Source organism: Dendronephthya gigantea, unplaced genomic scaffold (genome assembly GCF_004324835.1).
Source record: "Dendronephthya gigantea isolate DGI-Jeju-01 unplaced genomic scaffold, DenGig_1.0 000072F, whole genome shotgun sequence".
Classification (NCBI taxonomy): domain Eukaryota; kingdom Metazoa; phylum Cnidaria; class Anthozoa; order Malacalcyonacea; family Nephtheidae; genus Dendronephthya; species Dendronephthya gigantea.
The window spans coordinates 406,142-430,495 of NW_021163082.1; the positions used below are offsets into that span (position 1 = coordinate 406,142).

Below are 24,354 nucleotides of genomic sequence, written 5' to 3' on the forward strand. Positions count from 1 at the left end.
AATTTGCTGCCCTGGCATTTCTTTTTAGTCACCAATCAACAAACCTCCGTCACCGTAGCTAAACTAGCACAATACTGAATTAAAGGACCAAACGAGACACCAAACACGCAATTAGTTGTGGGAAAAGGCCGGGTTACGAGGGAGAAGTGCTCCAAATATAATGTAAAAAAGGTCGAAGTTACCCCTTAGACTCGTTACAGCTTAATGCATGTAGTTTATGGTACAATTAATTATGTAGTCCTGGCCAAGGACTCTGATGTCCTCAGGGGTCGTGGATCTCCATGTTGGACGTCCTCAGGGGTTTAGCAGCTGCTTCCCAGTATTAAATTTCACCCAAAAGGGGTCATAGCTCCACAGATATAGGTATCCTAAATGTCCAAAGGGGTCGTGGATCTCCGTGATGGCCATTGTTTATAGACAAGAATATATGTAGATTTATGCAAGTCTATGAGGTATAGATGGTGACATTTGGAGCACTCCATCCCCCAGAACCAATGTTTATTTACTTAAAACCCATTAAACAAAATGTTTTTACTACCTGTATGAAACAAGGTAGAATAGTTCAAAGGTGGCTACTGTAGTACCCCGATGATCTCAAGATGGGCTGTTCGGCAGTCCTCAACATAACCATAGTTACAAGATTTTTTTATATTTATTTATTTTTTATTTATTTCTCTTTTTTTCCCATGGTTTATGCAAATCAGCAAATTTTTGCAAAATCGCGAAGATGGGTGGGCTGGTTGGAGCAACCAGCTATGTCGTTTTTACTCGAAAAAGTGAAAAAGCACTCGCATATTTTCTTCCTCGTAATCTCCTGAACGGGTAATGCAGAGACAATAAAAGATCTCTTCTATGCAGCAAGAAAAATGCCTTTAACCAAGACTATAACTTCTAGACGAGTTTAATAACAGCGCGAATCAAACTGTTGAAAATTGATATCGCTGTGTCGGTGTCAGATATACTGACAAAACACAACGTATATGGTGGTACATCATGACAGTATAAACATGTAGCAGATATATCTTATTTGTTTTTGTCTGTCAAAACTCCAAAACATATAATCTTTATGTATATATACATGCATGCTTGATTTCACAAACAGTTTCACTACTTGATTGCAGGATTCTAGAACTACGGATTCTTTATTTGCCCAATTAAATTTGATAAAAAAAGTACAGTTTTCTAGAAATACCGATAAAAACTTGAGTTGTGCTAAAAAGTAAACAAACGGCAAAAAAATATTACTAGGCCTACTTTAGTTAAATAAACATACATAACTAATTCTTACTTTTACAAGTAAATCTTGGCGTAAAATTACAGTTTTTTAGAACGTAAGTTATTTGTACGAATTTGATAAAAAGTACAATTTTCTACTACGATAAACTACGATAACAAACTGAGTTGTAATAAAAAGTGAAGAAAAAAAATATATACTAGACTTACTATAGTTAAAATGTATAATAATGAATTCTCGCTTATTTCAGTGATATCTAAAACAGCGTTAAATGACCACTTTTTATATAATGATCACTTTTTCAAAACTTCAAATGCTCTAGCATTCAGTGACTTTATTGAGTTCATCTTGATCTATTAGCTCACATCTTTCATCACTCTCTTTGACAGTTTTACCAACAGCTGAACCTTGATTCTTATTGTTGTCACCAATTCCAGAATGTAAATCTTCTTTTGACACCAACTGTAAATTTTCATTATCATGGAATGGTCTTTGCGATCGTGTGCGTCGTCTTCGTATCAATATTACCAGGATTATTATTCCAAGTAATAAAATTAGACCAACAATGATATAAGCGAAGTTTGGAAAAGACGAAAATTTGTTTCCAGGTGATCCTGATTTCCGGTGAAGAATTTCTTCTTCTGCTGGTAATAAAGTAGTGGAAATATCAAAGTACGTCTCCAAATACTTTTCAATTTTTTTGAATACAGAAATAAAAATACCTTTAAAAATTTCAGCATTCGGTTCCTGACAAATTCCGTGCATGTATAACTAATACTAAATGTACGGTCTAAATTATTCACATTGATTGTTAAAAATAGATACCTTCACAATTATCCCCATCTCCTGTGAAGCCCTCTTTGCATCTGCACTCAAACGATCCATCTGTGTTTAAAAAATCTGCATTTGAATCACAAGACACCTCTTGTTCGATACACTCGTTAATATCTGGAAAAAACATGATATTTTCAATATTGAAAAATTTATCAACACTGCTAATTGTATACGGGAAAAAATTTTAACAGAACGTTACAACGTATTATAAAGAAATGGAATCCGGATCATTCAATCTAGAGTGGACTATTCTCCTATTAAGCTAAAATTAATTTGAAACTAGGAATGGTTGGAAACGCCTTACCAAATTTTGGAATGTTTCATTGTGAAATAAATGATTAAGAAGGTTATGAACTTCGGGACAGATAATTCCATGGCATAAATACTACTCATACAATAATTATTCCAAAGAAGAATATTGCTCGAGCCGGGCGAGGGCACCGATTTCGCTGGGAGATTAGGAATTACACCAAGGTATTGTGACACTGCATGTGTTGTGTTTCGCACTGTTATAGCAGGAACATGCAAAGTGCTAACCTTTGCAACTAACTCCGTCTCCCGTGCGACCATGATTACATATGCACTCAAAACTTCCAACTGTGTTAATACAATGAGAATTAACACCGCAGTTGTCCAAATCTCGAGAACATTCATCTATATCTATGTGAATATAAAACAATAGAACATAATTATTCTTTCATTCTTTCATTCTTTAATTATACTTTAAGAAAAAAGATAGAATGGGAAACGACGAAGTACTTTTATATCCGTTATACATAAATTTCGGTTAAATAATAATTGCCCATATACGACATTAACAAAGGATAAATTCCAAACCTTTTTGTATATTTCAATAGCAAATTATGTAGCAAAAACAATGCACAGAAATAAATGAAATTTGAGAATGTAACCTTTTAAACAGTCCACAGCAGCGAATTCGGAATTGCTACAAGTATGGTTTGTCCAGCCGTCGTGTGAACAACTGGTTATATTTTTTTCATGACCAGTACAAGATATTTTTCCCAACCACATTGCTGTTGAGACATTATGCAGTATTTGTCTTTTAAGAACGTTTAAAGCATGAGCATAACCAAGTTCCCGACACACAACCTCAGCAGTATTCCTATCCCAGCCATCACCACAGACTGCTCCCCAAAGTCCATCGTAGAAAACCTCCACGAGACCAGAACCATTTAAACTTGATGGCCCTTGTAACCTGACAGACATTGCTAAAAATAAAAAAATAGTAACTAATGAAAACCCTTAGCGTAATTGAATTTTACTTAAACTTCTCAGAGACCCGATTATTTTGTGAAGCCGCTTCCCTTTGTTGTAATATATAGGTAATATTTGTAAATACCCGAAAATAAAGGGTCGACTACATCACTATTGGGTCACACATAATATAGTCAAAATGTATAACGCAAGTTTGCAATGGATCAATAGTTTGTATAATATATCAAGCAGAGGCTTTGCTATTTACCATGGCAAGCGGATCCATTCCAAAAATATCCCTTGTCACAACTGCAAAAATAAGATCCAGCAGTGTTGGTGCAATTTGAGCTAGGCAGACAATTGTCCAATGATAGAGAACATTCATCGATATCTAAAGAAGAATAATAATGATTCAAATTAGACCGTAATGGCCGACACAGACCGGACGCAGTGCGGCAACGCGACGCGAATTTTCAGTTTTTAAGAGCACATAAATTAATTTCTCGAAGCAAAAATTGGAATCTATGGCAGCCAGAGCAGTCAAAATGTACTATCCTTAAGTAATCTACAACAATATAATGATAGTTCAAAATTTATTTGCTTTTGGAAAATGAAAAACTTTGAAATATCGCGCCGCGTTGCCACATCGCGTCCGGTCTGTGTGGGCCTTAATGCGTCAAAAACATTCGCTAACGTTCCTATTTTACCTCATTGTGAGAATTGCAAAAACATACCATTGCAGACCAAACCATTTCCTGTATAACCAGTTTCACATTGACATATGAAACTTCCCCAAGTGTTAATACATTTAGTATTGGAACCAATACATCGCCTTTCGGTACGGCATTCATCTAGATCTGCGAAGAATAATAAAACCGGAGTATCCAAGGAAATTCTATTTGTTGCATATATTAGATGGTTTGCACAACTCCTCGTCAAATGTCGTGTATAAGCTATCGTGGACAATCATACCTGTTGAAGTACATTCTACCGAAGCATCGCCTCTATGGGAGCAGACATGTCCTCCTTCTTCTCGAATGTGGCGAGAACAACTAAACAGATTTTGCTCATACCCAAGGCAATTAACATGGTGTAACGAAATCCGCACGGAGGCAAATGGAAAGCGCCTTTTTTGAAAAGCTCTAACAGCATTCAAATAGCCAAGTTGACGACATGCAACAAGAGCATCATGTATATTCCAGTAATAATCACAAATTCTTCCCCATTGTCCATTATGGAAAACTTCCACACGACCAGTTCCATTCGAACTTGATGGTCCTATTAACCTGATATCTTTTCCTAGAAAGGAATCGTGCCTGTTTTAGAGATTATAACGTATACTATGAGAGATTTATCGCGTTCACTATCGTAATTCCATCCTGCGTTTACTTTTATCTTAGCAATTTTTTTTTCATTTCGAATAGAGAAACGTGTGTTATCAATGGACGACTTTTGATCGAAGTAACTAGAAGAAAATAAATCATCACAGCTAGAAAAATCTTACCCAAATTAGTACGAATGGAAAACTTACCCAAATTAGTACAATAGAAAGTTTGGCTGCGAAATTTTGTAAAATACGGAAAATATAGCCATGTGAATTTATAGCCACTAAATCAGTTACACATACGTACACTTCCGGCCGTATAATACAAAAGTATACCAAAACCGACATATTCGGATGGCTATATTTTCCGTAAATTACAACAATTCGCAGCCAAACTTGGCAGTTTTACTATAATTTTATCAAGCTCTTTGAGAAAATTTCCTTTAAATCGCCGAGGTATGAAATTAGTCAAGAGCGTAAGTCGTCCATTACGCGGTAATTTCAAAAGGATTTTAAAGTTTATAAAGGTTTAAAACGATGGCATAATATGTAGCATATAAAGCAATCTGCAATTATAATATGAATAAATCAAATATCGCGAATTTTTTACCTTTGCAAGACGTTTCATCCCCAGCTTCTTGATCATCACAAATACATTGATAAGATCCATCAGTGTTGATGCAGCTTGAATTGGAAATGCAGTTGTCAGTAGACAGAGAACATTCGTCAATATCTAAAACAGATTATTGTGTTATAGATTGTGAAATTCATGAATAAGTAATGAGGTGTATACCAAACCAAATTACGGGAATTACGTCATATTCAAACGCTGTTTACCCAAAACAATCAGTTTCGATATTAAAACAATATTAATTAACCACGTCTTGGGAATTGTCAAATTCCAACTATAAGTTTGCAGCTAATTTGAATTTCAAAGGTGTCAGTTTTTTTTCCTCACCCTGTATAATCTGCTTAATAATATATGTCTATTTTATTCTCTTTGTTAGTGCAAAAAGGAGCTAGCAGCGTGTAACCATGAAATTTGCTAAAGCTATTGTTTTTTTAGATATTAGTCGCGATGTAGGCTTAGGCCATCCTTAGTTTTTTATTGATTCATTTAAAGAACCTCGCCAAGACGCCAACTAACATTGAAAACTGTTTCTTTGAATGACTAACCAGTGCAATTAATGCCACTTCCAGTATAACCTTGATTACACTCGCATGAAAAACCACCAACAGTGTTAATACACCTGGCATTTTTGTCGCAGTTGTCCATTTTCAAAAAACATTCATCGATATCTAGGATAAGAATAATTTAGACATTTATTAATTTAATTGATTTTGATAATTACACGATTGATTTTGCCATGTTTGCATGCTATTAATTTTGTGACTAATAATTATTATAATAATAATTATATTTAGCACTCCCATACATTAGTTTTATATTAACAATTATTATTGTTATATACCTAGTGTACATGTAAAAAATTGGTCTTTCCTGCTTTCCTATTGGACAAGAGGTCCACGCGTGGAGGGCTTTAAATCTCCATGATTACGCGTGATCAACACGAGCGGGCATCAAATTTTATAAGTTTTCCCAGGGCAAATGATTAAATTCCATTCCTGGAAATCCCAGGAAAGTTTTGAAACTAACTTTATATTGTTTCATATTCTAATGTACATGCACAGCTTTGTTTCATATACTAATCAATATACTGGCAGGTGATGTCTAGGAATTAGCTCTTTTTTTGGCCTCCGGTTTATTTTCATTTTTGATATTTCACTAGATATAATAACAAATCATTTATTTACTAAAACACAGTGCATGCTTCCCTCGCCATCAGTAAATAAGTGTTTATTGCTTATTAAATTACATATTCATTAGATTCCTAACCTTACAATGTCGTGAATAAAAAGTTAAATGCATACGATTAATCTCATATATGGCAGAGTACTTTGCATTTAGATGAAAACGCATGCAGAGGACACCGCAACAAAATTCATTTTAAACCAGAACCTCTAGGATTTTAGTTATATAATTTATTATCTTTGTCCTACGAAGTGTGCCATAGCTCCATAGCAGGGTCGCGGAATTTTACATCATTTTAAAATGTTGAGAATAAAAAATTAACAGCTTTTGTAACTGATATGAATTAAAAAATGATATAACAAGACTTCAAAATTGTTAGCCGTGTGCGTCAACGAAAACACTGAATTCGAAGCAATGTATTTTTAATAAAATAAGCAATCTGCGGCGTGCGTGCTGCTCTTGTCACTTGCAAGCTTTTGAACATAATCACTATAAGCAATAATATAGTAATTATGCGACTATATAGTGATTACTGTGTATGATGATTCATTCTAAAGCGAAACGAAATTCCAAATTTAAAGATACAAACATTACAATACAACCAGAGAGGAGCGTGATAGCGTCAACAACTTAGCATCAAATGTGGTATGACAACTGCCTGAAATAGACAAAACACTTCTCGACGTTTCGACCTGAGGGCCTTCGTCAGGAGAATTAGTATAAGTTACGAAACGAGAGTTAGTATGCATGACGTCGAAACGTCGAGAAGTGTCTTTGTCTATTTTAGGTAGTTATTATACAACATATCATACAAACATTACTTCCTCTTGAACTTTGGTATGTTCGAGGCTTACGGAAAAAACCTTTGTTAATATACTTTTTGAACCCTATATAAATATTCTGTAATATGCATTATCAATAGTTTATGTTGTGTATAGCGAATTTAATTTTTAAATTGTGAATAACGTTTACGTCTTCTTAACACGACAATTTTTAACAATAAAAAAAATAGAAACAATGTTACCGAATTAATTTTGATAAAATATTTTTAACAATCACCTAATTTCAGTGAAATCTTGTTCTTCATGCGACAAACATACAAACCAGCGAAAGCTTCCATGTTAATGAAACCACGATATCGCGAAGCAGTTAGACACAATCCAAAAACACGATCCATTGAAATAACTTTTAATTGTCTCGCGGTAGAATTGTAAAACCACCTTGGTCTTGCATTTGGTCCATCACAATCGTGCGTGAGAAGAACAGCATTCCATGTCCTTGGATTATGAAAGCATTTTCCAGTCTTCAATTCCTGCAGAACGTTTTGATTAATGAAACGAAAATGGCCAGGTGTACGAGTCCATGAAAAGTCAAGAAAATCGACGTTTTGATATGTATAACGGTACAAATATCCAAAGTTTTCTGATCCAATAATGTACGTATTGTATCCGGCAGCTAAACAAAAAAAAAGGATATTGCGATTTGATGACTCAATCACCCAATTGTGATTCAAATGGATGGTGAAAAAGGCTACAATTTTGAAGCTTTTTCAGAGTGTTCTTTAAGCCGGAAAATAGACAGCTTTAAAACTGTTTAATATCGTTTAAATCACGTATTTTGTAACTAAAGTTTGATGTGTGGATTCATCAACATGCAAATGTATGACATTTCTTTGAAGTCATTAATCAATTTCGTTTAAAATTACTTGAATTGAGAATGAAGTGGTCCTATTTCAAATTAAGTTTAAAGGTACCCAGACCTAACTTTCTACGCTAATATTATGAAATAACTCTTCGGAGACAATTAATATTTGATATTATAAAATAATTTTTCGGAAACAAAGACAGTCGTAAAGGTAAACAGAAATCACCTGTTTGCCTGCTGCATTACGTTGCAGTTTAAGTGAGTGTTAAACTTTTCTATATAGCTAAATATTCAAAACATCAAAACAGCACAAATAATTATAATAACCATACAAGCACTAAACCGACTGTTGTTTTTCGATTATTCATTTTATTCAATGATTTTAGCGACTATATAAGCTGCAAAGTGATATTTGTTTTATCAAAACTCTGAATTACACTTTTCAGAACTCTTTTTAAAGTTTAAGCGATGATGTAAAGCCTTAAACGGTCGGTTAACTCCTTGTAAAACGACATGCCAAGCTCGTACTTATCAAAATAACAATGCATTCTTACAGCAAACACTGAATAAGCAAAATACAGACACCTACCACTTCAAAGATTATAAACTACGAGTCGTACGTTCCTATTTCACTAACTGTTTCTGTGCTGTGATGATCTTTAAATCTTTTATCAGGGCCGTAACTAGAACGATAATTGGGGGGGTGTTTATTCATATATTCAGTTCTGCCCGACGAATTTCCATTGTGAGCTATTGCACTTACAAAAGAAATCCGTCGGGCAGCACTGAATATATGAATAAACACCCCCCCAATTATCGTTCTAGTTACGGCCCTGTCTTTTATTATTGTTTAATATTTGACTCCATGATTTCATTTTATATTTTTAAAAAATAGTTTGCAAAATAACGGTTAAAATGCTGACGCTCTCATGCATGCTCTCTTTTTGTCTTAGCTAATCAGCAAGTTGTAGACGGCCGTTCTTCCTTCGTTAAAATTACTTGCTTGCAGACAACTACCATGACCATTGAACGTCCATGATATTTGGGCAACTTTGGATTTGCCTATGTTCTGTCAGAATACCCGGGTGTAATTCGTAATCTCTGGGCTGGATTAGTACCCTCGCACGGCGCGGGGATTATAATAGCTATAATATTTTTACCTGTGGTAACACATTCTACTCCAGCATCTTTGGAATGGCCGCAGTAACTGTCTCCCAGCGCCAATTGATGCGCACAACTGTTCAGATTTGGTTCTTCACCAGTACAGCCAACCTTGTTCAGCCATATTTGACCAGATCCTGATGAAACATGTTTGCCTTGAAGAGCTCTAACAGCGTTGAGATAACCGAGTTCCCGACATGCAACCCTGGCATCTTTAAAATCCCATCCGTCATCACAGACTGTCCCCCAGGTCCCATTGCGGAAAACTTCAATACGTCCAACACCTTTTGAACTTGATGGACCTTGTAACCTAATGTTTCTTGACTGAACTGTAAAGAGAAAATTTTAGTTGTTAAAATAACAGTATTTTCTAATTATATCGATCGTTAAAAATAATGATTCAACAAATAAAATTTGTTAACCTACCTTGGCAAGTTGATCCATTTCCAGCATGTTGATCATCGCATGTGCATAGATAAGATCCATCGGTGTTGGTACAATTTGAACCTTGTAGACAATTGTGAGCAGACAGAGCACATTCATCTATATCTGAAGACATTCGGGATATAATGGTTTATTTATATGTGTATAGAGATTTATGGATAGGGGAATGATGAAATAAAAATTTATTTCATGCAATTTGATTGGACGTACGATATTCTTCGCACGTGAAAAATTGTCGTATGTCATTTTGGCGGTAATTTGTTTACATTTTTTTAAAGATGGAGTCGAAATACAGGAGTGAGATTCAAAACATAATTCTCAAGTTCAAGACATTTTCACATTCAGCACATCATGAACTATTTCGAAAAGAATATCTAACTTTTACTCAATAAAATTACGCAGAAACTGAACGGTAATAAATATGTTTTGATTCATGAAACTTCGATTTTTGTTTCCAACTGTGTTTTTGTACATTAAAGGCATGCCGTTGTCAAATTGATCTCAATACACATTTAATAAACGAATTACTTCATGGTTGGCTCGTTTGTTAGATTTTTATTACGCTGTCGTCGTGAAGGATCGTGGGTCCTAGCCAAACATGAAACGAACTCTATTTACTATTTGAACAGTGTTTCTCGCAGCTATCAATTCTATCTCATAAAAATATGTTTTCCGAGGTAGGTCGGAAAAATCAAATGCAGGAATAAAACCGTTTTACTTGATGATAACTTTCTTCCAACTTATAATGTTATCCTACTTTTAAGAGATGTCAGTTTGCCAACTACGAATCTTTGGTGTCGTTTATTATACCCGTTATTTCACGGATGTACTGAGCTATATTATAATACCTGGAGGGAATGCTAGCGATCGAAAAGTGAAGCAAAAAACATGACGCGGATTTCTTTGTGCTGACGCGAGATATGGTTGCAATTGGCAATGGTAATGACCACTGACAACTACGATTTATATCGTCGTTTTAGGTACACCCTCGTCTTTACAAATTAATCATTATAAAATTAATTACTCGTTTCTTCAACGACCATTTTGACAAAAAATTGCCCGTCTTTTTAAAAAATTCCCCCCAGGTGATTTCCGTGTAATAATCTGAGATTATGTCATCAGAATCAGTTGTCAGAATTTGAATAATTATACTAAAATGAGTAGTTATACTAAGACTGATTATAATTATATACCTTCACACACTATTCCATTTCCAGTGTATCCAACATTACACGTGCACCAAAAAGAACCCATCGTGTTGGTGCAGAAAGCTTTCAAATCACAGTTGTTGTTAAGAGTTAAGCACTCGTTGATATCTAGGATTCAATCAGTTTAGTTAAGGTGGCTCGATACAGTTTCTCGAATTTTTTTTGGGCTCATTTTAAACAGGGATATTAAGCACCTAAATATTTCACTATAAGGCTAAAAGTTAATATACTTTGCAGGAAACATATATAGAGCGGAAATATTCTCAGAACTTTTGCCTGGCACCCGTTACCATGGAAACAGAGACGTTTCAAAATGGCCGCCAAACAAGGTTTTATCGTGTTTATATCACAAACGAGTTCGGTGACCCCCAATTTTTTTTGCATTAAACGTTTACGCTATAGATTATTTATGTATGAAAAAGTTTTAAAAAAATTCTAACATGGGGGAATTTTTTAATAAGCAAAAATAACGTTTTTGTAAATAGAAAAAATTCCCCATGTTAGAATTTTTTTAAAACTTTTTTATAGATAGCGCATTTATGGCGTAAACGTTTAATGAAAAAAAAATTGGGGGTCACCGAACTCGTTTGTGATATAAACACGATTAAACCCTGTTTGGCGGCCATTTTGAAACGTCTCTGTTGCCATGGTAACGGGTGCCAGGCAAAAATTCTGAGAATATTTCCGCTCTAGATATGTCTCCTGCAAAGTATATTAACTTTTAGCCTTATAGTGAAATATTTAGGTGCTTAATATCCCTGTTTAAAATGTGCATCTAAAAATTTCGAAAAATTGTATCGAGCCACCTTAAATTTAGATTATTTGGAGAGCGTTGAAATTTGCCCTGTTACGTACCCCAGACATGTTTACCTGCAATCAAACGTACTCTATTTAGGCGTATTTTGAAACATTTTTTGCACTTTGTTTGGTGAAAGCTAGACAAATTTATGAGATTGAATTCTGTTCAGAATGATTACAAAAGGACGGTGAAATACCAATTACACAAGTCAAAGTATTCAACACATTTTCACCGGTGCAGCTGCCGATTACATCATTTATATAAACTATATGTATACCACATGCTAATAATATACCATCAAGCAAAGACAATTAGCTAATAATTATGAACTCACCAGTGCAAGTTCCATGTTCCCTTGTATAACCTGGATAACATAAACATAAATGTCCCCCAAATGTTCTTTTACATCGTGAATTCCTGCCACACGTGTGACTTTCTAAGGCACATTCATCGATATCTAAAGTGAGAGAGGAAATTGGTCCATGAAGAAATTAGGACATGCAGAAAAAATAATATTAAATTCAATAGAAAATAACTAACTAACGGATCGAATAATTATATTATCTAGTCTGCATTCTTTTGAAAGGAATCCTTGTTTTTCAAATCTATTAATTAAATGACCGTGTATAGTAAGAATACTAACAAAAAAATAATACAGTTCTCAATAAATGACATAATACCATTACCGTGCTATTACCCTTGATCTACAGGGTGTACAAAAGAAGTTAAGCTAGGCGTAATAATCGTGTTTATGTGCAAAAGAAATTATGGTTCGAAAAACGGGTTATTTAATAATTATTGCCTCTATTTCCAGTAGCGAAGAGGGAGTCTCAGGCGGTAGGGCATTTTTATTGAATCATTTCAATCATTCTCGAAATGCAAATTCCGTGAAATCGACCTATACTTCGCACCAAATAGCGGAAATTTTTTCCTAGTTTTCAATTTCCCGAACCCTGAAGTTACGTAATATATTTTTACCTTCCAAAGTACATTCGACTCCAGCATCGTTATTGTGAGTGCAGTCATTGACTCCCCAATTTGGAAAAGAACAACTTGACAGATTTTTTTCCCGGCCATTACATTCAACTCCGTCTAACCATATCGGTCCAGAACCAGAAACGGTTTCATTCCCTGGAATAGCTCTGAGAGAATTGAGATAGCCAAGCTCACGGCATACAACCTTGGCATCCTTTATATCCCAATTGTCGTCACAAATTGTCCCCCAGGTTCCATTATGGAATACTTCAACACGTCCAAGACCTTTTAAACTCGATGGTCCTTGTAATCTGAGGCTTTTGGAATAACCTGCTAATAATGAGAGTAATGGTAATCATAATTGCGATCATTTCCTGAAACGTAGGGAAAGTAGTTTGTTTGATGCAGATGCAATCTCAAAATGCAGTTCATCTCTGTCCTTGACAAAGTGACGGATTTAACGTTAGATTATTACATATCATTTATAGACCTCGAGTGAGGGTATTCGGCGAACTATCATTACTGAAGGAAATATTTCACTGAATCCCCCAAGCGTAGGGTCTATTAGCTAAGTGATATCTTATATCGAAAAAGAATAGCCAAACATACACTTCAAAGGTCCGTAAAAGTATTGACATGTGGATTCCGCCATATTTGCTGCGAATACGTTGTATATTCGAGTGAGTGCCATGCCCCCGGGAAAGAACCCATGGTACGGGCGGCCTGGGGCATGGTATTCCCCATCATTTGTTCGAAATAACCCTACCCGGTTGCAATGCTTTTGAACGTTAAAAAAAACAGTGGATAACAGGTCACGTTCAAGATGGAAAACAAAACAAATGACCTAAAATATTTCCATTGAAAATAGTTTAATTTTGAATGTAGCTGCGTATTGAATGTGTAAAATGTATGTTCAGTAACGTGACTATTTTTCTCTGGTTTATGCATCGTTTAAAGGCGGATTTCCACTTACAGAGAAATTGTTCGCTAGCGAAATATTTGCATGTTTTCTTTTGAATTCTAACAGCATAAATTAATTACAGCGACTTGACAGTTCTGAATTCAAAAGAAAATATGGAAATATTTCTCTAGCGAACGATTTCGCTGTCAGTGGAAATCCGCCTTAAAGATGGCTTGCAGTCGGTGATGGAAACAAACGCTTTGTTTACATATTGAATCGCTATCCTGTGCAATCGGAATTATTTATCACCGTTTCAGTTCACTATATTTCTAAATGAATAAGAGATTGAGTTTATGTTCAAAGATATCATAACATGAGAAATTTCGGCAATTTCTAAATCATGAGGAGACTGTAACCCTTTTTAAGGGAAAATAGCTCTGAAACAAAAGACGCCTGAAGATTTCAACTTTCTGGTTTAAAATCCACAAAACTAAGATCACTGGGGTATTATTCTGACTCATTTATTTTTACCTTTATAAATTCGAACAGAAATGCAAAACAGCGGATAATGCAACCAACAAACAAAAAATTAACTTCTAACATACAGTATAGAATGTGGTGAAGACATGAGGATGGATTTCAAATTTTTGGAGAGTATTAAATACTATCAGTTTCGATTTGTTTAACTTACCATTGCAGTTTTTGCCATTTCCGGATTGTTGATCGTCACAAGTACATAGATAAGATCCAACAGTGTTGGTGCAGTTCAAAGTGGGAAGACAGTTGTGAGTTGAAAGAGAACATTCATCTATATCTAAAGAAATAGTGCAAAACGTTACATAACATAGTTCACGGTATATGACTTATTCTTACCTGCATAATTGGTCAAGAACCTACCGTATCTGAGCTCGGTGAATATACGGTGAATAGCAAAAATAAAACGGCAGTTATTTCACTTTCTATTGTTATGAAACAGTTAGACGTATGACACTAACTCTCGTTCTTTAGGGCTGATGATTTGGAGTGATTTCAAAGAGAACACAAACTATATATACGATTCGAGTTCGTTTTCTTCAAGAAAGCCCATTAATTTTAATCTTTGGAAAAGTCTTTGGACATCTCCAATTATATTTTAGGATTCTTGTGAGTTCATACCTTGGCAAATAGTCCCATTTCTAGTGTATCCACTATTGCAGGAGCATTGAAATGATCCAATAGAATTAATGCATCGAGAATTTGAGCCACAGGTAATGGTGGAACATTCATTGTTATCTAGGGATAAATTCATGTCTAATTGACTGATGAAACCAAGAGGTATATTGTAGAACCTCCCTTGTGTAGAAAAAGGGCCTGGCGGGGCCTGGCTTTTGCTCCCCAATTATAATTATAGTTAATGAAGACCTTTATTAGGACCGAAAACGATATTATAAACCAGGCCATGACGTGTACATAACACTCACCAAAGCAATAAGTCCCGTCTCCGTGAAAGCCTGGCTTACATGAGCATGAAAACCTGGCAACAGTTTTCAACTTATGACAACGAGCGTGTTTGTGACAATTATTCATTCCTGGAGAGCAGTAATCAACACCTGAATAAAAACATAGAATCTTAAAATATATAATAAAAAACTATTTTAGTCTACTATGGTATAGAGGCTAATATAAACGTTTACATTTTTTTATAATTTAAGAAGTTAGCCAAAAAAAACATATTTCAACTCATCAGCTTTTGCAACCTAATGTATGTCACGCCAAATTTATGCCACTTGCTGTTACTGACAGCAAAACCCGAAATTTCATCTTATTTTCATTTCGTGGAATATGTACATTTTCAAAAAAAAATAGGGACATCGTGGACATAAATATTTTTTCCAGACGTCTTCGTTTTTCAGACGTCATCACGTGTTTTTACCTCTTAATAAACATATAACTCCAGCATCTTCCCAATGGCTGCAGAAATGGTTCCCCCATCCGTCATGCGAACAAGTGGGCAGACTGTCCTCATTTCCAGTGCAATCAAGATCGTATAACCATATCCGTCCAGACCCACGTAAATCTTTGCCACCGCGAAGGGCTCTGACAGCATTGCTATAACCAAGCTGACGACAAGCAATTCGAGCTTCTTTGATACCCCAATTGTCATCACAAACTGTTCCCCATTGTCCATTATGAAATACCTCCACACGACCAGTACCATTTGAACTAAACGGTCCTTGTAACCTGATAACTTTCCCTAGCGTGTTACGGTAAAGAAATTAAGCGAGGGCATGTAATTCAGTGAGGCTTTTATCACCAGCTCCCAATGAAAAAAAACAAATTAAAGGACTATTGGTCATCTGAATTGCTTAAAAGTTTAAATTAGCGACCTCTTCAAGCAGAGGAATTACATAAAAAATATTTTTATTTATATCTAAATGGCCACGTCGCACTCAACCTTAAAACAATTTTCATCTGAACTATGAGAGCAAATATTTTGTACAATCTTAGAAACAGAGAAATTGATCTATCACCACCCATGCCGAAAAATAACTTGATAACAGATGCTTTAATTATAACGCATCAATTAAAATGATGAATTCATAATTCCTTATGAATTCATCATTTTAAAAATATGAAAATATGTATGGTTGAAAATATGATAGTTATCTTCATACTGTTCTTTCTTCTTTCGCGTACCTAATATTCTTATTCATTATAAATAGTTTAACTTAAATCCACGCCCTTCATGGAAATCAGCCAAATACTGGCAGTTGAGGATAGCGTGATAAAATAAAGCTTGTATTTATATAGTATAATTCTATAGTATAATTAGAAAATTCTTCAAGCATGCAAAAAATACTGGATTATTCCTTATTAAGTTTTAGCCTGTTCACAAAATAAGTTAAAATGTGTAATATTACTTTTTGTTTTTTTTTAAATATAACTTACATACCTGGTCGGCAAATACCACTTTGATTAGAACAGCATAGGAAAGATCCAACGGTGTTTTGGCAGTTTGAAGTTGAAGGACAGGTATTAATACTTCGAGAACATTCATCGACATCTGAATGGAAGAGTTTTAATTTTATGAAACTGTTGAATTTCCAATGGGTTTTTTTCTGAGGATTTACATTTTTATAAGTTTGCCTTTAAAATTCAAAACAACTGCTGACCGTCGCAGACAATTCCATTTCCTGCGTATCCATTATTGCATGTACATCGATAGGATCCGGGGGTATTGGTGCAAAAAGCTTCCGAAGAACAGTTATCATAAAACGATAGACATTCATCGATATCTAGGGATAAATTTAAAAATAAAATATTTAGTAATAATGTTTTATTCGCGGATCTGGAGTTGTGAAAAGCGATAATGGTGTTTATGGTTGGCCGGATGGGGTAAAAATCTGTTAAAAACAGTTTTGTTATAATAAAAACAAATACCGTAATTACTTGAATAAACGCCTCCCTCGAATAAACGCCGCCCTCCTTTTTTGGGGATTGATTGTATTGGTTAAATTGGCGTTTAAATTACACAATAAATTCAGAGTTGTTACGAGTTTGCAATAAACGCCTCCCTTGAATAAACGCCGCCCTCGAATAAACGCCGCATCTTAATTGCTAAAAATTTAATAATCGAATAATTACGGTATATATGAATGCCTGGCTGGAAATTTATTTTATGAATCGTGTAGCATGCACTCGAAACAAAATTCCATAATTCCGTACATCCGGGCATTATTCTCAATATAAATCGTTAAAAATACATAATTGTTCAATTTATTTATCGAAATAATCCAGCTTCGTACCCCAGCGGTTTAATAGTAAAATATATAACGTTGCATTTAGTCATTGTATGGAAGTCAGTCGAAAAAAGGCGACTGCGCGGGGGTGCTTGGGGTGGTTTACCAAGGCAAGCAAAGCAGGCAACTTCGGAAGGTACAAAATAAAGTTTTTGTTTTTTAAGATAAAATAAGAGTGTAAATATAGAGACAGTGATATTTTGTCTTCATAATTCCAAAGACACCGTCAGACTATTAATCAATATTCCAGGTAAGCTGTATAACCTATATATGTAATGCTATTTTCAAAAATAGTGTAGATAGTATGTTAGAAAGTGAGAGGCTCTGTAATTAACAAATAGGTAACATTGAATTGTTAATTATCTGTCCATTATAGAACACGGTATGATTAAACAGGCAAATAAACGTAATTATATAATAACTAATGGATCAGAACAATTACATTTTTTTAAATATTCCCAAATAAGTTATTTTGAGGTTTTGCAATTTAACTTACCACTGCAAGCTGCACCATTTTAGGTATAGCCTTGTTTAAATATGCATGTAAACAATTCATTACTGTTACTTAGCTAATATCCATATGCAGTATATGTTCGCTTCTATTCAATGACAAAAGATCGTAGGCCTCTGGGAAGATTATTGTGGTTGCAATTATTTTATACACCCTGTATATAACTCACCAGAGCAAGTAACGCCATCTCCGGTAAAACCTTGTTTACATCTGCATGTAAAACCACTGTCAATGTCAGCAATACATTGGGAATTACTCCGACAGTTGTGCAATCCCAAAGAACAATAATCGACATCTGTATACAATAATACATGTAGAATTTGTTAGTCATCTTTGCTAGAATTGTTACACTAGAAAAATTAACATCAATTAGTTGCAAAATAGATTGACCAGATTATAATAACGTTAAGCACCTTCAAACGAACACATTACTCCAGCATGTTGATAACGGAAGCAGTAATGGCGACCCCACCCTCGAGAAGAACAACTAGACAGTTCTTGTTCATTCCCAGCGCAATTAACATAGTTTAGCCATGACCGTCCTGAACCTGGTGGAAATTGGTCATTGGACCTGCGGAAAGCTTGAAGAGCACCCAGATAACCAAGTTGACGACATGCCACTTGAGCATCTCGTATATCCCAATTATTACCACAGATTGGTCCCCATTGTCCAGCATATAATACTTCCACACGACCAGTGCCATTTGAAATTAACGGACCTTGTAATCTGATGCGTGGCTCTAATAATTTAGACGAAATAATTGGGAGAATGAGAATTGGTTAATCTCTGGAGCCAAATTTTACGGTAATAGGGAGCTTTAGCAGTGACTACGAGTACGAGATTCGTCATTCTCGCGCGTTGTTTGCTTACGCCATCAATCAAAACTCATAGTCGCTGAGCTTTTGAGTACGAGTTTTTAGACAAATCTCGTACTTGTAGTCGTACTCGTAGAGTCGTAGTCACTGCCAAAGCTCCCTAATAGCTACAGCAGTGACTACGAGAACGAGATTCGTCATTCTCGCGCCTTGTTTGCTCAAATGTTGCCAAGTCTTGCCGATATAATTTCTTGTTTTAAATATTTTTCAATACATGTGAAAATAAGGAGAGTTTTAAATGCATTTTTAAGTGTTTTACATTTTTTTGAAACCATCCTATGGCTACTGGGTCATTGTTTTTAATTTTCCAGATATTCTAACCGACTTTAAGTGCAAGGTTTTTTTCTTTCAAACATGTTCAAATCAATCCATAATATATTAAATTGTGTCAATTACCTTTACAAACCGAATCTTCACAACAAAGATAAGTTCCAACTGTATTGGCACAGCTTGTGTTTAGAGGACAGTTATAAACCGCATCAGAGCATTCATCCAATTCTAAAAGTGGCAAAAATTCTATTGAGCGCGAGTGAAGTGAAGTGAAGTGAAGTGAAGTGAAGTGAAGTGAAGTGAAGTGAAGTGAAGTGAAGTGAAGTGAAGTGAAGTGAAGTGAAGTGAAGTGAAGTGAAGTTGAAGTGAAGTGAAGTGAATGAAGTGAAGTGAAGTGAAGTGAAGTGAAGTGAAGCGAAGCGAAGCGAAGCGAAGCGAAGCGAAGCGAAGCGAAGCGAAGCGAAGCGAAGCGAAGGGAAGCGAAGCGAAGCGAAGCGAAGCGAAGCGAAGCGAAGCGAAGCGAAGCGAAGCGAAGCGAAGCGAAGCGAAGCGAAGTGAAGCGAAGTGAAGTGAAGTGAAGTGAAGTGAAGTGAAGTGAAGTGAAGTGAAGTGAAGTGAAGCAAAGCGAAGCGAAGCGAAGCGAAGCGAAGCGAAGCGAAGCGAAGCGAAGTGAAGTGAAGTGAAGTGAAGTGAAGTGAAGTGAAGTGAAGTAAAGTGAAGTGAGTTGCAGTGTCTTTTTTGCTCTGTTTGGCCTTCCTTTGCAACTTTGATATTTTACATTAATCGCGGGTGCAAAAATTATGAAAGAAAAGCCGAACATAGCAAAAACAGCTCAAGTTTGAGAGAACGCGCGGTGGATTTAATTTAGCTACAACAAATAGTCTGGAACTTTGATAGTTAATGAAACATTACACAAAGTTTCAGCCTATGATAACAAATTAAGAATGAGGGCGCCCATTTTTGTGGGCAATACTTGTCTTAGCTGGAGTTTGAAAATAGCCTTTCCTACATTTAGATGCAGTTTCTTTTATTCGATTTCAGCGATAAAGTGGTCAAGAGACCCTAAAAAACCTACATCAATTACAGAAACTCTTCACACATTTTGCAAAATTTTCAGTACATGGACATTTCAACAATTGTCTGATTTTTTATATACCCTGTAGTACGAGTGATTTTCGGATCGTTCGGGCGGTTCGTCCAATTTTCCAAATTTTGAAATGCTCGTACTATTATTGATCTGAAATTGGGCATCGCATGCTAATCTACAATTATGTTTACTCATCTGAACATTTACTTGTATCTAAACATGGCGACGAAAGTCAAATGAGTTTTTGTTTACATTTGCAATTCTTTTATATGACAACGAAGTAAACAAATACCTTGGCAAACTGTTCCATTTTTAAAGAATCCACTTTTACAATAGCATTGGTAAGATCCAGGAGTGTTGGTGCAAACAGCGTTTGGCTGATCACAGATTTTTGCAGATGAACATTCATCGATGTCTAGGAGAAATATGAATAAAATTATGGCAATGAATGAAAAAGGATTTTCCCAGATGGTAAAAGTATGAACATTCCATTGTTAAATCATGCAGCATTTCTGTTCTGTCAATAAAACAAACAACGACACTATTCCCCGCTATTCTCTTCAGTGAGTGCGTGCAGTCCTCGCAAGAAATCGCGCGAGAGAAATTTAAAGGCGGATTTCCACGAAATCATTCGCTAGCGAAATATTTGCATTTTTTTTTAATTTAACAGCATCAATCTATTCAAAAGAAAATATGGAAACATTTTGCTACCGAACGATTTCGCTGTTAGTAGAAAACCGCTTTAATGGCACAGTCTGATAATTTAATGTCACACGCCTAGTTCGTAAATAAAGGATTGGGATGGGCGATACCGCGAAAAATCTTAAAAAAATGTTTCTTGAAAAGGACAATTCAGTTGAATTTGACTTATAATATTTATTTTCGTCCCGTGGTTACATTGAAATCTAAAGATAGTTGTCACTAACCATAGCAAGAAACGCCGTTGCCAAAATAGCCTGGATTACATCTGCATGAAAAACCATTAGTTTCGTTAATGCATTGAGCACGAAGATTACAGTTGTGCAGTCCCAAGGAACAATAATCAACATCTATAAACATTATAATTAAAATAATTTGAATTCCTTATAGAGCTCTAGCTTCGTACCGAGGCGCTTTAATAGAAAAAAATGTTCCATTCAGTTATTGTATAGAGGTCAGCTGAAGAAAACGCGAGCGCGAGAGGGTGCTTGGGGTGGTTTTGGCAAAGGAAGCGCCTGGGAAAAAATGATTTCAACACATAAACAATCAAATGAATTATACAATATAATACAACAGATACAATACAAAATTTTATACAATGTAATACAATGCAGAATTAGTTCGACTATTTTGGATCGACCGTCTTTGAAAGAGATCGGAGTGCTAAGGTTTTTTAAAAGTTCTGTTTTATGATAAACGTCTTTACCAAAATTTTAAATTTTGCCCCCCTTTCACTGCTGAATTTTTTTTACCTTCGTTAGAACATTGCACTCCAAAATCGTGGTAATGAGTACAGTAACTATACCATGATGGATATCGATAGCCACGTGGACAACTTTCCAGATTTTGCTCGTTTCCAGTGCAACGAAACCTTTGAAACAAAATCTTACCGGAACCATAAGGAACTTGCCATCTTGGAAGAGCTCTGAGAGCATTCCGATAACCAAGTTGACGACAAACCACTCGAGCATTATTTATACTCCGACGAAAAGCACAGATTGTTCCCCATTCTCCACTATGGCGCACTTCCACACGACCAGTACCATTCAATCTTAACGGTCCTCGCAATCTAACAGTCATCTCTGAAAATGTTGTATTTGACATGACGCAAACCACGTCTCATTTTAAATATAGACACACATGCAAGAAAACGAAAATATAACCTAATTATTTCACATCTCGGAACGGCTTTTCTTTTTCACAGCGGCGCCGAAACGACGCAAAGGCAAAGAGGAGCAGATTTTGGTGAAAAGGCACTTTTGCAATTGTAGCGGCGCATACAGGGACCGCTGAGCGTTTTTCGTATTGCTGGGGCTCGGAACCAGAACCGCGGGCCTGCTAGGGGAGTCCGGGGGAAATTTTGGGAAAATTTTGAGAAAATTTTGAAAATCAATATAGACCTCTGAAATAGCCGCAAGTTCCTCTCAATTTAAGGATTATTGGATGGAAATAGCAGATACTTTTTTGTCTCGATGTTTTTTTTTATTTTAGCCAAACGTATATGTATTCAACATAACTAATTAAATTAAGTCGAGTTGTAAACATGGCGTACTTATTACGACAGATATCGTTGGAAATTAGAATACACATTTTGTTTGACTGATTTGTTATTAATTGAAATATACGTTGAAGAAGTAAAAGTTACGATAGTATTAAAGATAAAATACACTGCATATACTTGTAAGCAAATAAAACAAATTGCTAAAAATATTGCTTGTAAATTTGACCAAACTAAAAAATATTCGAAATTAAAGACCAATTACGGAAAAATTATTGATGGGGCTAAAGCCCAGCGAGCCACCCTGCTCCGCGGTCCTGGCATAATAAAATTCATTGCAAAACATTGTCTATTTAACTTCGTTTCATCATCGCTTTCAAGATAAATTTTCACAAGATGATTTTGATATTCTTGATGCTCGCTGGCGTACTTCCATTTGAGACATAGACTGAATGTAATCGTTAAAAGAAAAAGGCCTTGCTTGTAAACGGCACGGCGTGCAGCTGCCCCTGCTTGCCATCAACGGCGGCCTTATTCTCTCAGACCGCATGCAAACTGAAGTAAAATAAGGAAACTCAACCCGCACGATTCTTTCTCTTACGTAATACGCGAGTAATGGTGCACGGAAATGGCAAAATTTACCCTTCACTCAATTAATTTTGCTTCTTAAGATCCCAGACACAGTTTTTCGTATATGTAGGTTTAAAACAGGGTACGTATATGGTTATATAGGCCAGGGGTAGATCCAGCACTATTGCACTAATTTGCATGACACAAGAAAATTGCTAAAAATAACCACTTTGTTTTGTAATGCAAATTTGTGCACTAGTGCTGGATCCCCCCTTGATATAGGCTTTGTTTAATATGGTAAAGAGGGTATATGGTTAGGCTTTTTTTTATTTACCTCGGCAAGTCACACCATTTCCATGAGATTGTCTAAAACAACATTCATATGAGCCAACCATGTTTCTGCAAGTTGCGATTGAAGGACAGTAGTGCGCGGAATGAGAACACTCGTCATAATCTAAGAAGCATTTGACAAATTATTATAAAATGACTATGAAATTTCCCACTAATCGTGGTCCAAAAAAAAATTGAAAATTTGCAATAACTGCATACGGAGTACTGTAGTATTGAAAATTTTATCTGAAACGTCGAAATACCTTCGCAAACTGTTCCATTTCCAATGAATCCACTTTTACATGTGCATTGGTAAGATCCAGGAGTGTTGGTGCAAGAAGCGTTTGAATTACAGATGTTTGAAGATAAACATTCATCGATGTCTAGGTTAAATTCATAAAACTGTCAATTGCTATATAATCGACAAGTTTAGGTTGGCTTTGCGAACAATATTTGCAAACGAAATATTCTTTACTAAACTTTGTCGAATTCAATATGCTCTCATTGAACGTATCTCGTTAAAAAGCTGCTTAAATGTACAGGTTAGCGAGCTTAAGCAAACCTACGACACGGAAGTGACATGAAAACAGCTGGTCGCTGATGTTTGAAACAAAGGGCCGGTTGTATCAAGCCTGCATGTTGAGCCTAAACGGTGGTTAAGTTAAAAATAGAAAGGAATTCTATCGTTTTATTCAACAAAGAAATTAAATGTCAACCTTAAAACAAAGATACTGTTTACAACTACATATTCAGTGTATAATATTCAGGTTGATTCAATCAGGGGAGATCTAAGAATGATACTTAATTTTGACTTATCCACTGTTCAAGCTAACCGCCTTTCTAACAATGGACCCTGGGGTCGAACTTTTAAACTAATCCTGCGATTTGGTCGAACTGACGAGCATAGCGACTTTTTTCCGACGTTCCTAGATACATTAAGTTCACACATGCAACTCGCTTTTTGGAAAAAAGGGACAAGAAGAAGAAAGACGAATAAAGCAACATGCTGAGCTTGCCGTTGCCCGTCAAATTGTTATGTAAAGCCTATAGATCTGACTCTCACTCCAGTTTCGGTCCTACGTTTAACATATCAGAACTGACCTTTTTCCCCCAAAGTGTAAAACAATTATACAGATATAAATGTTGTTTGGCTGAAAAATAATTTCAGATGAAGAAATGCGT

General features: G+C 35.6%; 1 protein-coding gene across 1 annotated transcript in view; it reads right to left on the reverse strand.

The window, feature by feature from the left end:
- Positions 1–1,479: 1,479 nt before the first annotated feature.
- Positions 1,480–24,354, reverse strand: part of LOC114531487 — a 349,117-nt gene continuing 326,242 nt past the window's right edge. The window contains exons 88-103 of the mRNA XM_028553090.1: positions 14,244–14,366; positions 12,655–12,981; positions 12,011–12,133; positions 10,863–10,985; positions 9,652–9,774; positions 9,225–9,554; positions 7,480–7,875; positions 5,784–5,906; positions 5,218–5,340; positions 4,256–4,582; positions 4,018–4,140; positions 3,552–3,674; positions 2,980–3,297; positions 2,606–2,728; positions 2,060–2,182; positions 1,480–1,878 (exon numbers count right to left, since the gene is read on the reverse strand). Of these exons, the coding sequence (XP_028408891.1) occupies positions 1,553–1,878; positions 2,060–2,182; positions 2,606–2,728; positions 2,980–3,297; positions 3,552–3,674; positions 4,018–4,140; positions 4,256–4,582; positions 5,218–5,340; positions 5,784–5,906; positions 7,480–7,875; positions 9,225–9,554; positions 9,652–9,774; positions 10,863–10,985; positions 12,011–12,133; positions 12,655–12,981; positions 14,244–14,366 (3,254 nt within the window). The 3' untranslated portion in view covers positions 1,480–1,552. The remainder of the gene's footprint in view (positions 1,879–2,059; positions 2,183–2,605; positions 2,729–2,979; positions 3,298–3,551; positions 3,675–4,017; positions 4,141–4,255; positions 4,583–5,217; positions 5,341–5,783; positions 5,907–7,479; positions 7,876–9,224; positions 9,555–9,651; positions 9,775–10,862; positions 10,986–12,010; positions 12,134–12,654; positions 12,982–14,243; positions 14,367–24,354) is intronic.